The 14,620-nt window shown below is 48.1% G+C and overlaps 1 protein-coding gene across 7 annotated transcripts in view; it reads right to left on the bottom strand.

Moving 5' to 3' along the window:
- The window catches only part of PTPRM (protein tyrosine phosphatase, receptor type M), a 654,986-nt gene that overhangs the window by 4,658 nt on the left and 635,708 nt on the right, over positions 1–14,620 (bottom strand). For all 7 annotated transcript variants that reach the window (XM_018039452.1, XM_018039446.1, XM_018039449.1 and 4 more), the window contains 3 exons: positions 14,447–14,572; positions 12,254–12,417; positions 4,442–4,577 (listed from right to left, as the gene is read on the bottom strand). In XM_018039452.1, the coding sequence (XP_017894941.1) occupies positions 4,442–4,577; positions 12,254–12,417; positions 14,447–14,572 (426 nt within the window). The remainder of the gene's footprint in view (positions 1–4,441; positions 4,578–12,253; positions 12,418–14,446; positions 14,573–14,620) is intronic.

The raw sequence follows: 14,620 nt of genomic DNA, 5'->3' as shown, positions 1-14,620 counted from the left end.
AGGGGAGGGGCAAGTGGAGTGATGCTGGTGAGGGTACACATTTTCAGTTATAAGAGCAGTGAATTCCACAGCTCTACCATACAGCACGGCGACCAGAGTTAATGATATGGAACTGTACCCTTGAAACTTGCTGACCACGGACTGCAAGCATTCTGACCACAGAGTCAGCTGCACTCACTCTGAGAGGCTGCAGTCGTGCTGATCACTGTGGTCTAGGGAACCACTCCACAACGGGTGAGTGTGTCAAGTCAGCACGTTGGCCAGAGCTCCCACTGCCTCCCGGGGACAGTAACTTTCTCGGGTAAGATCTGGCTCCTAAAGGCTGCTTCTCTGTTAACACAAAGACCTGGGAACTTCAAAGCCAAGTGCAGAAGCAAAGGTGAGAGACGACTGCGTGTTGAAGCAGCTGGTTTCCCAGCAACGGTACAAGAGGCAAAGTGGCTCAGCGCGGGGGACTCCGTCTGCGTCTGACCAGGTCAGTAGCGCCAGTCTCAGGCTGACTGTGGCAGTAGGCCCCTCAGGGATCCAGGCCTTTGATGAGGGCCAGGGGCTGGCTGAAGAGGTGGATCACTGAGAAGTTGGGCAGCAAGAGGGGTCAGAAGACAAACCCAGTGGCCCTGCTGCATCAAAACATCTTGCTGTTGTTTAGTCGGTCAGTCCTGTTGGACTCTTTTGTAACTCTATGGACTGTAACCTGCCGGGCTCCTCTGTCTATGGGATCTCCCAGGCAAGAATACTGGAGTGGGTTGCCACTTTCCTCCTCCAGGGGATCTTTTCGACTCAGGATCGAACCTGGGCCTCCTATATTGGCATTGGATCTTTTACCGCTGTGTCACTAGGGAAGCACATCAAGATATCTAGTCTTGTGTTAAAATGATTTTGCTGCCTGGCAATCCATTGCCTTCTTCCTGGAGCCTCCAGACCTAAACATTGGAAGAAATAAATCCATAGGCCCTCTGACTCTCCCTTGAGAGTGCCATGCTTCAAACCGGATGGGGAAGTTTCTAACTCAGACACAATTTGGAAAAATAATCAAAGCCTCAAGGGGGGATGGAGATGGGCCCACTTTGATCCCCTAGGAACATTCATCCTGCCCTGATGGGGGGATGGGGGGATGGGGGTTGTGGCAGCATGTTTTGGGGTCTGAATGGAAGGATGAGCAGACCCAGAGAGGCCTGGCCCTCCTGCCTCCTCACGCCCACCTGCCCGCCTCCTGGCGGCCAGCATGGGGTCTGTTCTAGGGTGCCCTGGCTCTTGCCTCCTCCTGCAAAGAGACAGCTAGGAGTGAGCTTCTCAGCTACTGGTATCACATTCTCTACTTAGGAAAGATTCAAGTCTTGGATGGTCTTTTATGCCCAATACAACTTTGCCAGGTTTTATCACCCTGACCTGAATTAGTTCTCTCAGCCAACACACACACACACACACACGAGCGCCAAACTAAACAGAAACTGTACTCACAGCAAAAATAAACATGCCAGCGACAAGAGCCCTGATTCAACTCAAGAAGCTTCAAGCCCACTGAAAAGAGCACCATGACATTTTCCCTCTGGTCACCAGATAAGATCTGTTATCCCGCCAGGAGGCACCGTGACAGATTCATCAGACATTTTTCTCAAGGAAATTGCAGGACTTTTTTACATTTCTCAGCCGCTGAGCTTATCATAAAACTGGTGTGGATCTTCGGGGTTCTGGGAATCCGAGAATCCTGTTTCTTCCTCAGAACCACACATGGATAGAGAAATGCCCAGGTTATGATGGGAACGTGGGCTGCAGTCAGGAGCTGACTTCATGGAAAAGCACCCCCATCCTGCAGTCTGCACCATGAATCTGGGAAAAGCCTTGCTGCTTCTGCCCAAAAAACTCATGAGTGAAGGAAGCTCAGCAGAGCCATTTGGGGAAAGGCCTGGAAGGGTCTGTTTCTAACGATGTGCTTAAGTCAGGCTGCAGTGAGAAGGGGATTACACTTTTTTAAAAAAGTCAAGGTTACTTTACTCAGATGCCAACTAATGTTTGGAAGCTACACACCTGTCCCTGAATCAGGGCATTAAATACCGAATGATGTCTCAGAATAGTTTCATTTATGCATTTGTTTCCAGCCTCTGCCAATCTGCTTATCTGTCCTAAACTTGGGCCACCTCTAACTGCCCTCAGCCCAGAAGATGGAGAATTCCGGGTGGGGGAACTCTAAAATTCAGGGGGGTCCCCAGGAGTGGTTAGATGGCATCACCAACTCAATGGATGTGAGTCTGAGCAAACTCCGGGAGATAGTGAAGGACAGGGAAGCCTGGTGTGCTGCAGTCAGTCCATGGGGTCACCAAGCATCGGATATGACTTAGTGACTGAACAACAACCCGGGGAGTGAGACAGTCCTCTGACCAGTGAAGTCTGGGCACAGAACCTGACCCATCCACATGAAATCTGCACTGTGTGAAAGGCCCTTGTACGTACCACATGTATACATGCTATTGCTCCTGAAGCCGCCTCGCTTGTACCCAGTGCTTTTTTCACCTGCATCAGGTGGGCTGCTGGTCACACTGTGCCCTGTAGACACCTGTAGTCTTAGGGATGGGCTTTCTCACCTGGGGCACTTCCAAAACACTTTCATGCATGTTGTCACGGGGGATGATCTCAACAAACCAACATCGTCCCTGGTTACAACGCAGGCTCGGGAGAGTTGAGTGACATGCCCAAGGCAATGTCAAGGTTATCTGTCTGAGGTCACTTCACTTGAATGAGCAGAGCTGAGAGTAGAAGGCAGGTTTGAGGGGCATCCCCAGGGCAGGATGGGGAAAAAATGGAAACAGTGACAGATTCTATTTTCTTGGGCTCCAAAATCACTATGGACAGAGATTGCAGCCATGAAATTAAAAGGTGCTTGCTCCTTGGAAGAAAAGCTATGACAAACCTAGACACCATATTAAAAAGCAGAGATATCACTTTGCTGACAAAGGACCATATAGTCAAAGCTATGGTTTTTTTCAGTAGTCATGTATGGGTGTGAGAGTTGGACCATACAGAAGGCTGAGCGCCGAAGAATTGATGCTTTTGAATTGTGGTGCTGAAGAAGACCCTTGAGAGTCCCTTGGACTGTAGGAAGATCAAAGCAGTCAACCCTAAAGGAAATCAACCCTGAATATTCATTGGAAGGACTGATGCTGAAGCTCCAAAACACTGGCCACCTGATGGGAGCCGACTCATTGGAAAAGACCCTGATGCTGAGAAAGACTGAGGGCAGGAGGAGAAGGGGGCAACAGAGGATGAGATGGTTAGACAGCATCACTGACTAAGTGGATATGAGTTTGAGCAAACTCCGGGAGATAGTGAAGGACAGGGAAGCCTGGCGTGCTGCAGTCCACGGGGTCACAAAGGGTTGCACACGACTTAGTGACTGAACAACCACCACCCAGGGCAGGGTGGGGAGTAGTGGTGCGGGGGGTACAGCCCTTTTTTTTGCAGAAGCCAACATGGTAATTGCTGATGGTTCTGAGAGTCTGCACCTGGCCAAAGAGGTTCCTGTTTGTTAAATTCCCAGGGCAGCACATGCATCTGGAAACTAGAACAGCTCACGAAGCACCCAGCATGTCTGTGGGGGAAGCAGATGGCCCTGGATGCTGAGCAGGGCTTGGGTGGGTCTCAGGAGCTGGCCATCATGGGTGGGGCCATGGCTGTTTCCTCAGCTTCAGCTCCACTCCCTCTTTAGTCCCGTTAAGGTATTTACAATGTAAAGCAGCTTTCCAAGCTCCTCAGGGACTCCACCACGTCTTCCCCTCCCCATCCCAGGCCACTCTCCCCACCTTGGGATTAATTCCCCTGTCTCCTTCAGATCCTTCCTCCACTAACAGAGAAATACAAAAACCTCATTGAAAAGCGTCCTCCTTTAAACTGTTCTCCTATTCTCAAGTCACAGCAGTCAGCATTTCAACAGCTCCACACAATAAAGAGATTTCATGAAATTCCCGAAGAAAACCATTCCACCTCGTCCTTTGTTTCTCCACCTCTTTTCATCCTCTCCTCAGATACCCGCCGTAATTAAATGCAGTCGTCCGGATGTCAAACTCCAATTCCCAGCTTTGATAAATATTAGGTGATTAAGCTATTTATAAAATCTGTAATTTGAAAATCTGGCATTTCATGTGCTATGATTATTTCTTCTCTGTGAAGACGAAGTGCTTAGCCATGTGGAAGGTGCTGCTGAGAATGGCAATTAATCAGGATGTGCGCTTGTGAGTTTCAACTATTTCTACACGTCAGATGTGTTGAGAAGAGCCTACTGGTGAAAAGGCAAGAGGAAGGGAGAAGGAAGGAGAAAAACTCGGACGAGCACAGCGAATGCACCATGAGCACGAGCCTCTCCCACCAGGGAGCAGACTGAGCTAACCAGGAATGGCTCCCCACCCCCTCCAACTCCAAGTGGGATGATAGACGGACAGGGTCCTACCAGCAGGTCCACCATGTTGGGCTTGTTGTTCCTCAGTGTCTTCACGGCGTGGAAGACGTCCACCGTCCGCTGGTGCCGTAGCATCTCGCAGACGATGCTTATGGCACAGAAGGTCCCGCTGCGGCCGCCCCCGTTCCTGCAGGAAGAGGAGAGGCAGGTGGTGGGTCTGGGTCACCCTCACAGCGCATGGCTCACACCACCTGGTCACACCTGCTGCCCAAGCCCTCCTGGCTGGGATGCTTCACCTGAGCAAGTCCCTCTACCTGATGCAAACAGAGCCCAGAGCCCACAGGTCACCTGACCAGAGGTGATGGGAACCTGGCCTGCTCTCCCAGCTCCACCTCTGCCCCCACGAGGTGACCTGATATGGCAGCTTTATGCAAAGCTGCATAAGGCCCGCAGGAAAGTTTTCAATATACAAGTATCTCATGCCGTGTCTGCAGGAAACCTGGGATGGGTGTGGGTTATGCTCAGAGATGGATTTGGCCTCAGACAATCTATTAGCAATTCATGCTTTATCTCTAAAATATAAATGAAACAGGAGGTAAGAGGGCAGCGCACAACCCTGGAAAGAATGACACAGCCAGAGAGCACAGCATAAACTGATTAAATCCAAATGGGTACTAGAAGGCAGACACATCAACTTGACTAAACCTTGATCCTCAGTTCAAGCTCATTGCAACACATCAGCAAGCTAAATGACACCCAGAGGCGCCATGGCAGTTCCAAAGTGGATCATCAAAGACCAAAAAGTGGGCGGTGGCCCAATCCCTGGAAATCCCCGCCCCTTCTCCAAATAGTTGGAATAATTCTCCCACTCACTAGCCTAGGAAATTGCCCATCCCATAAAAGGTAATCATAACCATAGTTTGAGACTGCCACACTCGCTCTCTGCTATGGCCCACACTCTGTGGAGTGTGTTTCTCTCTGAATAAATATACTTCCTACCTATCACTTTGTCTCACTGAATACTTTCTGTGATGAGAAATGAAACCTGAAAACCTGAGTTTCATTAGGTCCTGAAACCAGGTCTGTGATCTCAGTTGGAAGATCGTGGGTTTTGGCTGGGTTCCAGTCCCAATTTGAGATAAACGGTTTCATAAGGGCTCTTTCAAAATAAAACTTTCTATTTTGGATTAATTTTAATTGTACAGAATCACTGTAAAAATAGCACCAAGAGTTCTCTCCATGTCCACCTTCCCTGATGGGAAGGTCTTACATAACCGCAGCAAATGGTCAAAACCAGGAAGTTAACACTGGTATAATGCTATTGACTAAATTACAGACCTTGGCCAAGGTGTCCAATTTTTCTACAACCATCCTTTCTTCTGGTCCAGGATTCAGTCCAGGACCCACCTAGCATTTGGGCATCACATCTCTTCAGTGTTTCCTATGAGCTGTGTCCTCTGTCTTCCCTTGTCTTTTTTGACCTTAACACTTTGAAAGAGGACTGGTCGGTCAGTTGTTTTGCAGAATATGGAATACAGAATGAGATGCAGAAAACAGCCACGGTCCCCAATCCACGATTTGAGAAGTCATCACAAAATACAAATTGTAGAAAGCACCTTCATTTTGATTCACCTGATGCTTTCTCATCATTGAACATGAGGTTATGCACTTGGGCAAGAAAACCATGGAAAGGCTGTCGCCTCCTTCCAAGGTTCATGGTGTTGAACTGTCTTGTTGCTGGCGATGCTGACCTTGGTTGCTTATTAAGATGGTGGATGTTGGCAGATTTTTTCACTGTGTAGTCACGATGCTTCTCTTTGTAGTTAATAAGTATCTTGGGAAAAATACACTGGGATTATGTAACTGTCTTGCTCTCCTCAAACTTTCTTCCGCTGTTATTAGTGCCCATTTAGGGATCCTGTCTGCAACAGTGTTCCCTGTGCTGTTTGCTGTTCACTCATTCAGTCGTGTCCAACTCTTTTCAATCCCACGAACTGCAGCACGTCAGGCTTCCCTGCCCTTCACCATCTCCCTGAATTTGCTCAGACTCATATCCATTGAGTCAGTAATGTCATCCAACCATCTGATCCTCTCGTCCCTTTCTCTTCCTGCCTTCAATCTTTCTCAGAATCAGGATCTTGTCTAATGGGTCGGCTTTTCGCATCAGATGGCCAAAGTATTGGAGCTTCAGCTTCACCATCAGTCCTTCCAATGAATAGTCAAGGTTGATTTCCTTTAGGATTGACTGGTTTGATCTCCTTGCTGTCTAAGGGACTCTCAAGAGTCTTCTCCAGCACCACAGTTTGAAAGCATCAATTCTTCAGAGCTTAGCTTTCTTTATGGGCCAACTCTCATATCCATACATGACTCCTGGAAAGACCCCAGCTTTGTCTCTATGGACCTTTGTCAGCAAAATGACGTCTCTGACATCTGCCTAATTGGTTTCCACGTCCCTCTTTCCTTCTACATCCTGCTCTAAAGACAGAACTCTCAGCCACTGTTTGAAAATTTATTTGCTTATTTATTTCTATTATTTATGTCACTTTAGACTTATATACATCAATTTCACTTCTTCGAGCTAAAATAGTATCCATATTTATTTTGTTGCTGAAATTGTTCCAGCTTTGGCCATGAGGAGCTCCATCAGGCTGGTTCCTCCAGCCCTTTTCAAGCACATCCTTACTTTCTAGAACCATGAGATTTTCTAACTGGTCCTGTAACTTCTCCCTTGTACCAGCTCTGGAATCAACCTCTTTTCCAAGGATGTAAAGGACCTTTTTTTTTTTTAAAACAAAACAAAACAAAACACAATACCATTGTTATTACAACTAAAATAAACACTATAGTTCAATGGAATCAAATTTCTAGGTACTGTCCAAATTCCCCAGGTTGTTTTAGACTTTTTCTTACAGTTGACTTTTTCAAATCCTCATCCAAGCAAAGTCCACACTGCATTCGGTTGACAAGTCTTGCAAGTTTATTTTAATCTGTGGGTTCTTTTTGCTCTCTCATTTTTTCCTCTTGGCAATTTATTTGTTGAGGAAACAGGGTCATTTTCCCTGCAGACAGCCCCACATTCTGGGTTGTTCTCATTCATTGCATCTCTGAGAATCATTTAACCTACCAATCTCTAATCCTGTGCTTTCTGTTAATTGGGATGTTTCATAAGAATTCAGGATTTTTTTTCTTTCTGGATAAATATACTTTATAAGTGAACTTTCATTAGGAAGCAGGCATAGGATATCAACTTATTTTGTGATTTTAAGATTGATCACCATGTTCCAATGCCAGCTTGATCATCCCATTCTTAAGTTCCCAGTCAGCTTTTTAAATAAAGCATAACATACCTACAATTAAGCCCACAAGTGGTTAAGTATAGATCTCAGTTAACTTTTGCAAATGCATATAACATTAACTACCATTTGGATCAAGATACAGACCACAATCAGCCCCCTGGATCCCCTCTCCCCAGTATTCCTTCCTCACCAAAACTACCAACACCTTCAAGATAATCTCTGTTCTCATGTCTAGCATCGTTAGTCTCTTTTGTCTGGTTTTGAATTTTGTACGCATGGAATCACACAGCATATACTCTTTGAGTCTGGCTTATTTTGTTTAACATCATCTGTGTGAGAAGCACCCATGTTGTATCAGTAGTTTGTCCTCTTACATTGTGTGTGTTAGTCGCTCAGTTGTGTGCGACTCTTTGGGACCCCATGGACTGTAGCCCGCCAGGCTCCTCTGTCCATGGGATTCTCCAGGCAAGAATACTGGAGTGGGTAGCTGTTCCCTTCTCCAGGGGATCTTCTGGACCCAGGGATTGAGCCCAGGTCTCCCGCATTGCAGGCAGTTCTTTACCATCTGAGCCACCAGGGAAGCCTTTTCTTCTTACGTTGCTGAGAATAATTCCATTGAGTGGATATACTACTGCATAATTTCTTTATCTAGGAGCTGACGAATGTTTGGGCTGTTTGCAGTTTCCCATATTACGAATATGTTTGCTATAAGCACGTCTCCTATTGCATTTATGAGTCATTTTTGCAGTCAGTGAGCTCACAGCAGAAGAGCTCAGAGGATATATTTATATTTAGCTTTGCTAAATGCTGTTAAAGAGCTTCCCAGGTGGTGCTAGTGGTAAAAGAATCCTCCTGCCAATGCAGGAGACAGAGACATAGGTTTGATACCTGGGTCGGGAAGATCCCCTGGAGGAGGGCATGGAAACCCACTCCAGTATTCTTGCCTGGAGAATTCCATGGACAGAGGAGCTTGGTGGGCTACAGTCCACAGGGTTACAAAGAGCTGGACACGACTGAAGTGACTTAGCATGCAAGCACGCACACACATATGCTATTTAAATGGTTCCAAAATGGTTGTATGTGCTTACTTTGTTCCAACAGTGTTTGGGAATCCAGTTACTCCACAGTCTCCCAACAGTTAGGACCAGTTATTTGTTTAAATTTTAGACATTCTGGTGAGAATGTAGGGGCACCTAATTTTGCTGTATTTTAATGCATATTCTCCTGAAAACTAATGATCCCTTTTCTATGCTTATTGGCTACTTGGATATTCTTTTTGAAAAAATGAAGTTCTCGTCAAGCATTTTGCCCAACAGTTGGACTGTCTGTCCTTTTCCTGTCGAATTCAGCAGTTCTTTGGCATGCTGGCTATGAATTCTTTGTCAGATGTAAGGAGCGCAAACGTCAGTGTCCTGTCTTGTGTTTCCACTCTCCTTGGATGAACGGGAGCGCTCAGCTTTAACGATCCAATTTACCAATGTCTTCCTTTACGGCCGCCGTTCTGTGTCCTGCGTAACTCATCTCTGATCACTCCTTCAGGTGAAGATTTTCTGTAGAAGCTCTGTTGTCTTCCTTTGCAGGTCTGCACTGAAGACAGCATGCACTGGAGATGCTCTCCGGGTAGCGTGAGAAGGGAGACCACTGCCCTGCAGGTGGTGTGCTGCTGCGGGACCCTGCTGTGAGTCAGGGGACCCCGAGGTGTGGCTGCTCCTGGATTTTCTCTTCTGCTCTTTAGTCTCTTCTCTCTCTCTGCATCGACACCTCACTGTTTCTCCTCCATTGGCTTTTCACCTAACGCTTTCAGCATCTGTCAATGACCACTGTCTACATCCATTACTTTCATCAAGGGTTGAAAAAGCATGAGACTTTAATTCTATCCATTTCAACTAGTTTTATTAGCTGGAAGACGTGTATAAGGAAAAAGAATTCCCTGCTTGCTTTCTGTGAACCACTCAGTTCACAGCCTTGAAGGGCGTCCCGGGAATGGATGCTCTGCCCGTGGCCAGTAGGTGGCACTGCGCTATACTGAATAGGAAGAAGTTCTCATCTCGGGGGGCGGCGGGGACAGCAGGTTGCCTGTGGGTCAAAGCAACGTCTCCTGGCCTGAACTGGAGGATACCAATTCAACCTAACTCTGTTCCTACAACTAAAACACCTTAGATTAAGATTTTAAAATCTTGACATAAGTCAGCATTGTCCCCAGCCTGGGTCTCACATCCCGCCTCCGTGATATAGAGAGAGTATATGGCAGCTCCATGGTAACAGCTGGGACTTCAGAGTTGAGGGGAGGATGGTTCCCAAGGAAAAGTCAAGGTTCTCTCAGCAGGAGAAGGGGCCGGGGGCTCGGCTGGCAGGAGGGCAGAAGCAGCAGGTGCCTACCGTGTCCACTGGGTGAGACAACGGCCACTGTCTTAGGTATCATGTGGGCAGGGGGTGGAACCGTTCAGTCTGGGCTCATAGCCGTGCCTTGGAGAGTGTCTCTGCATGGTGGCCTATGAGGTGCAGTGACTTAATGGGTCTTTGCATTTTCCCCCCAGGCCCCTCTTGGGGCCTCAGATCTCCCACTACTGGGATGTAGCCCCCACCTTTTGTTCTATTATGATAAAAAAATTTTTTTTTATTGTGGCAAAAGTCACATGACATAAAACATACTATTTTAACCATATTTAACTGTGCAATTCTGTGGCACTAAGTACCTTCACAATGTACAACTCACCATCATCCATAGCCTGAAAACTTTCACCTTCCTAAACTGAAACTCTGTCCCCATTAAATGCTAGCTCCCCATTCTCCCCCACCCTCGACCCCTGGCACCTACCAAAAGACTAATACTTTCTAACTCTAGCAGTCTGACTATTCTAGGTACACCTTGTATAAGTGGAATCAAACAGTATCTGTCTGCACCTACTGTATACCAGAATGCATTTTTAAGATGAACTTAATACATGTGGGACGCAGCCATTTGGGTCCCAGGGCTGGCCCTGGTCAGGAAGCTTCTAGGAAGTGTGATGTTTCTAGTTCCAGAGGCTGGCAGGCTCCTGATGCAGAAATCAGTAACCACAAACTGTATTTGCATTCCCAAGAAAACCCAACCGATCGAATACAAACTCTCACTAAAATGTCGATTATCCTTGCCAGGGCTGTATCACCTCACACAGGTGACCCTCTGACCTTATTCTGATCAGAAGTTAAGTCTGCAAGTAGAGGAATAAAAACGGGGATGGGAGCAGTTCATAGATCCTTCTGGACGTTTTCTTGGTGGGGATGGATTTTAATGAACTGGGTCCCTGAGAAGGAAGGGGAAGGTGGAGAGGAGTGGGGGGACTTCTGATGAAGGGCCGGTGTTGGTTGCTTCATTAGAATGTTTCTGAGGGGACAGTGGTTTCCTGCCACATTTGGTGTTGAGAGGTGGCAGAGTCCTGGGTTCCCAGATCCAGGGTGGGGGTGGGGGCCATCTCGCAAGATACGGCAGCGAGCAGAGTAACGAGCCCTCGGCCATGCTGGTTGCTGTAACCAGGGTCAGTGTCCCCAGAGCAGAGCTTTGTCTTCCCTTCAATTTGGGAGAGAGTTCCCTGTGAGCTTGTTAACAATGCTCCACCGAAAAGAGAAGGAAGCTTATACTCAGTGTCCACAGGCTCTCTCCCCATCTCCCCAGACTGTGAGGCTTTCTAATCGCTGCCCATTAAGCCACCTCCAGCTGGTTGATTAGTTCCTATCCTCGCCCATGAGAAGATGCAGGTGAAAGTGCTTTGAAAAGCACGCAGACTCGAGCCACGGCTTGCAACCTCAGCCTCATGCTGAAATAATCCGGGAGTTAAAAAAGTACTGCTGCCCGGTCTTCCCACCCCCAGAGATTTGGATTTAATTGTTTTGCTGTGGCCTGGGCATCGTTTGTTTGTTTTTTAAAGCTCCCCAGATGTGCAGCCAAGGTTGGGAACCATTATTCTGCAGCCAAGGATCTCCCATTTTAGCACTTGTTAAAATTGCCGGTCTGGAGACCAGTCTGCAGACCCTGACTGTAACCAAATCTTCCCAATATATATCTATCCCCAGGCAAACAAAACAAAACAAAACTCTCTTAAAACCACAAAGAAGAAGGAAACAGTTCCTCTGAAACCTCTGTCATGAAATCCAACAGAATCACCAATGAGTGCGCTGGTAAACCAGTTGTGCCATAACAGGGAGGGCCCCTTGACTGTGGCATTTGCTGACGTCCGTGACATAAACACGTCTGCCACTGAGGTTTTTAGGTTACCAACAGTTTCACAACCAGCTCAAAAAATTCTCCGAAGCTTAACAACATGCTCTCAAGAGCTGGAAGGAGCTGACTGAATCCACCCAGATATTTTTTTGGGGAGGCAGTGGCTCCCAGTCACAAGGTTGGGGCTCAATTTATAGCAGCGACACCCCCTCCAATGGTAAAATGCGTATGTGCTTGTTTTCTGCAAAGTAACGAATGGACTGATGAGGTGGCGCCCAGATCTGCTTACTTTTCTGTTTATAATGAACAGAGGCAGTGAGCCGAGGTGTCAGGGCTGGTGTCAGTCCGGTGGGTGTGTGTACTCACAGGCAGTGCACGACCGTGCGTCCCTCCCCGCCGTTGTACTCCTCCTGCCACTTGTCCACCTGGCGGATGAGCTTCAGGAAGGAGCGCTTGGACACCGGCGTGTCCCTGTACATCGGCCAGCCCAGGAACTGGAACTGCTGCACCATCCGGTACCCGTCCTGGGGCTGCAGAGGGCCGGGCGATCGGAGGGGAGCGGAGAGAAAAAAAGCAGGCATTATTCTCAGGGCCAAGCTCCAGTGCGCTGACCCCACCTCCTCATGCCAGTGGGCCCAAGGGAAGGAGGGCCTGCCTGTAATTAACGAATGGACCGTCTATGGCCTGAGGAGTTAGGAGTCTGAATCGAGAGCTGATATAAAACACCAGGTGTTTCCAATGGGAGGCCAGACAGAAGCGAAGTGGAATGCTCACAGCTTTGCAAACGCTGTATGAAAAACAGCACACGACCGGAGCTCTGACCACACTGGGCTGAGAGTGGTAAATAGGCTTGACTTTAGTTACAGGTAAACTAAAGGGAGAGGATAAATTGTGATCTGGCAATGTCTGTGAGTTCAGAGTGTTACAGATGACACTCCATGTCACTGTGTCCTGGGAGTATCACACAGCTCTGCTCACTGGCAGGACTCTTGCTAAGATATCAATAGTTAATCTTTCATCATAATTAAATAGAATTATGTGTATGTGCTCAGTTGCTCAGTCGTATCCAACTATGCAACCCCATGGACTAAAGCTCCTCTGTCCATGGGATTCTCCAGGCAAGAATATTGGAGTGGGTTGCCATGCCCTCCTCCAGGGGATCTTCCCGACCCAGGGATTGAACAGAACCTGTGTCTATCTCCTGAGTCTCCTGCACTGGCAGGAGGATTTAAATAGAATTTTAGGAGTCAAGAAATAATCAGGCCACATGATTTTAGTCTGACTCTCTTGGGCTAAATCTTCCGTGGCTGCCAGTAGCACCCAACACAGGGGATCACTCTTGTTTCCTTCCTGGCTGTACCCTCACCAAACCTCACAGCTCTTGGCCTCCCCTCCTGCCAGACTCTTGCTGATGCAGGCTCCAGGCTCAGTCCTTGGGTCCCTTTCTCTTCTCCACTTTTCTCTGGAAGGCTTCATTCAGTCTCATGACTTTAACTATTCCAGTGAGTCCTCAATCTGGGTCTCCAGACCTTGCTCCTGAATTTCACCCTCAGAGATTCCAAGGTCTCCACGATATTCCAATGCAGGCATCAAACAGTCACTTCAAACCCAGCACATACCCAGCTGACCTGCCTTCTGTCCATGCATGCTCCGACCCCTTACAATCCTGTTACCTGCACAGCTTTTCCTAACCTGGTTAATGTCTGTTCTGTCCAGTTCTCAGGACCAACATGCTGAGAGCTGCTCCTGAGTCCCTGGGATCCAACCGATCAGCCCATCCTATCCTATCGGCTCTGAGGCCAGAATGTATCAGAGTCCCTCCACCTCCCCCCACCCACTGCCGCTCTGTCTACCCTTGTCCTTTCCCACTTGGATTATTACAACAGCCTCCTGACCCGCTCTCTCACTGTCAGTCCTCAGCACAGACGCCAGGCCTGCTTTCTAAAAGCTCGATTAGAGCTCGAGATTCTTCCACTTGGGACCCTGTGGCGGCGCCTCCTTTCCTTCAGCATGGAAGCCCCGATCCTGGAGGTGGCCTGCAGGGCCCTATGTGACCTCTGCCCCCTGGACCCCAACCTTGGCCCCAGCAGCTACTCCCGCCTTCGCCTCCTGGCCTGCGGACACATCAGCTACCTTGCTGTTATGGGACTCACCAGACAATCCCCCCACCTCAGGGCCTTTGCACCGACTGTCATTTCTGCCCTCAAAGCCAACTGCACGAGAGCACGTGGCTGCCCCTCACGCCTGCCAGGCTGCACTCATACGGCCCCTCTGCTCACACTCTGGTCCAGGCCTGGCACCTTCTGCCTTCCCATTTTTCTCCTATAGCACACAGTACCTCCTAGCAAATCTAGCAGGCAATCTTTGTGTCCATTCTCTCCTGTCTGTCTCCTCCCTTTGAACATAAGCTCTACAGGATCAGGGAACTTTGTTTTGTTCACAGACTCCTAGAAGGGCCTTCAGGCTCCCAGAACACTGACTGACCTAGACCATCTACCCAGTCAATTGATGAGAAAATAATGAAACCGCAACACCAGCCATGGTGGTTGCGGATCTTACTCGCGCTGCGTTGTAGATTCGGAATATCCTGCTGATGATGTCTTCTTCCAGGTCAGCAGAAACAAACTCCACCTGGATGGGGCCGTGTCGGTGGACTCCGTTCTCTGGCCAGTACTGTGGACACAACTGGATTCAAAACAGAGAAACGCGAGGTTAATGATCAGAGTATATTTA

The sequence above is a fragment of the Capra hircus genome, chromosome 24, assembly GCF_001704415.2.
Source record: "Capra hircus breed San Clemente chromosome 24, ASM170441v1, whole genome shotgun sequence".
In the NCBI taxonomy this organism is placed as follows: domain Eukaryota; kingdom Metazoa; phylum Chordata; class Mammalia; order Artiodactyla; family Bovidae; genus Capra; species Capra hircus.
Note: the sequence above shows the minus strand (reverse complement) of the source record. Positions and strands in the feature narration are given on the sequence as shown.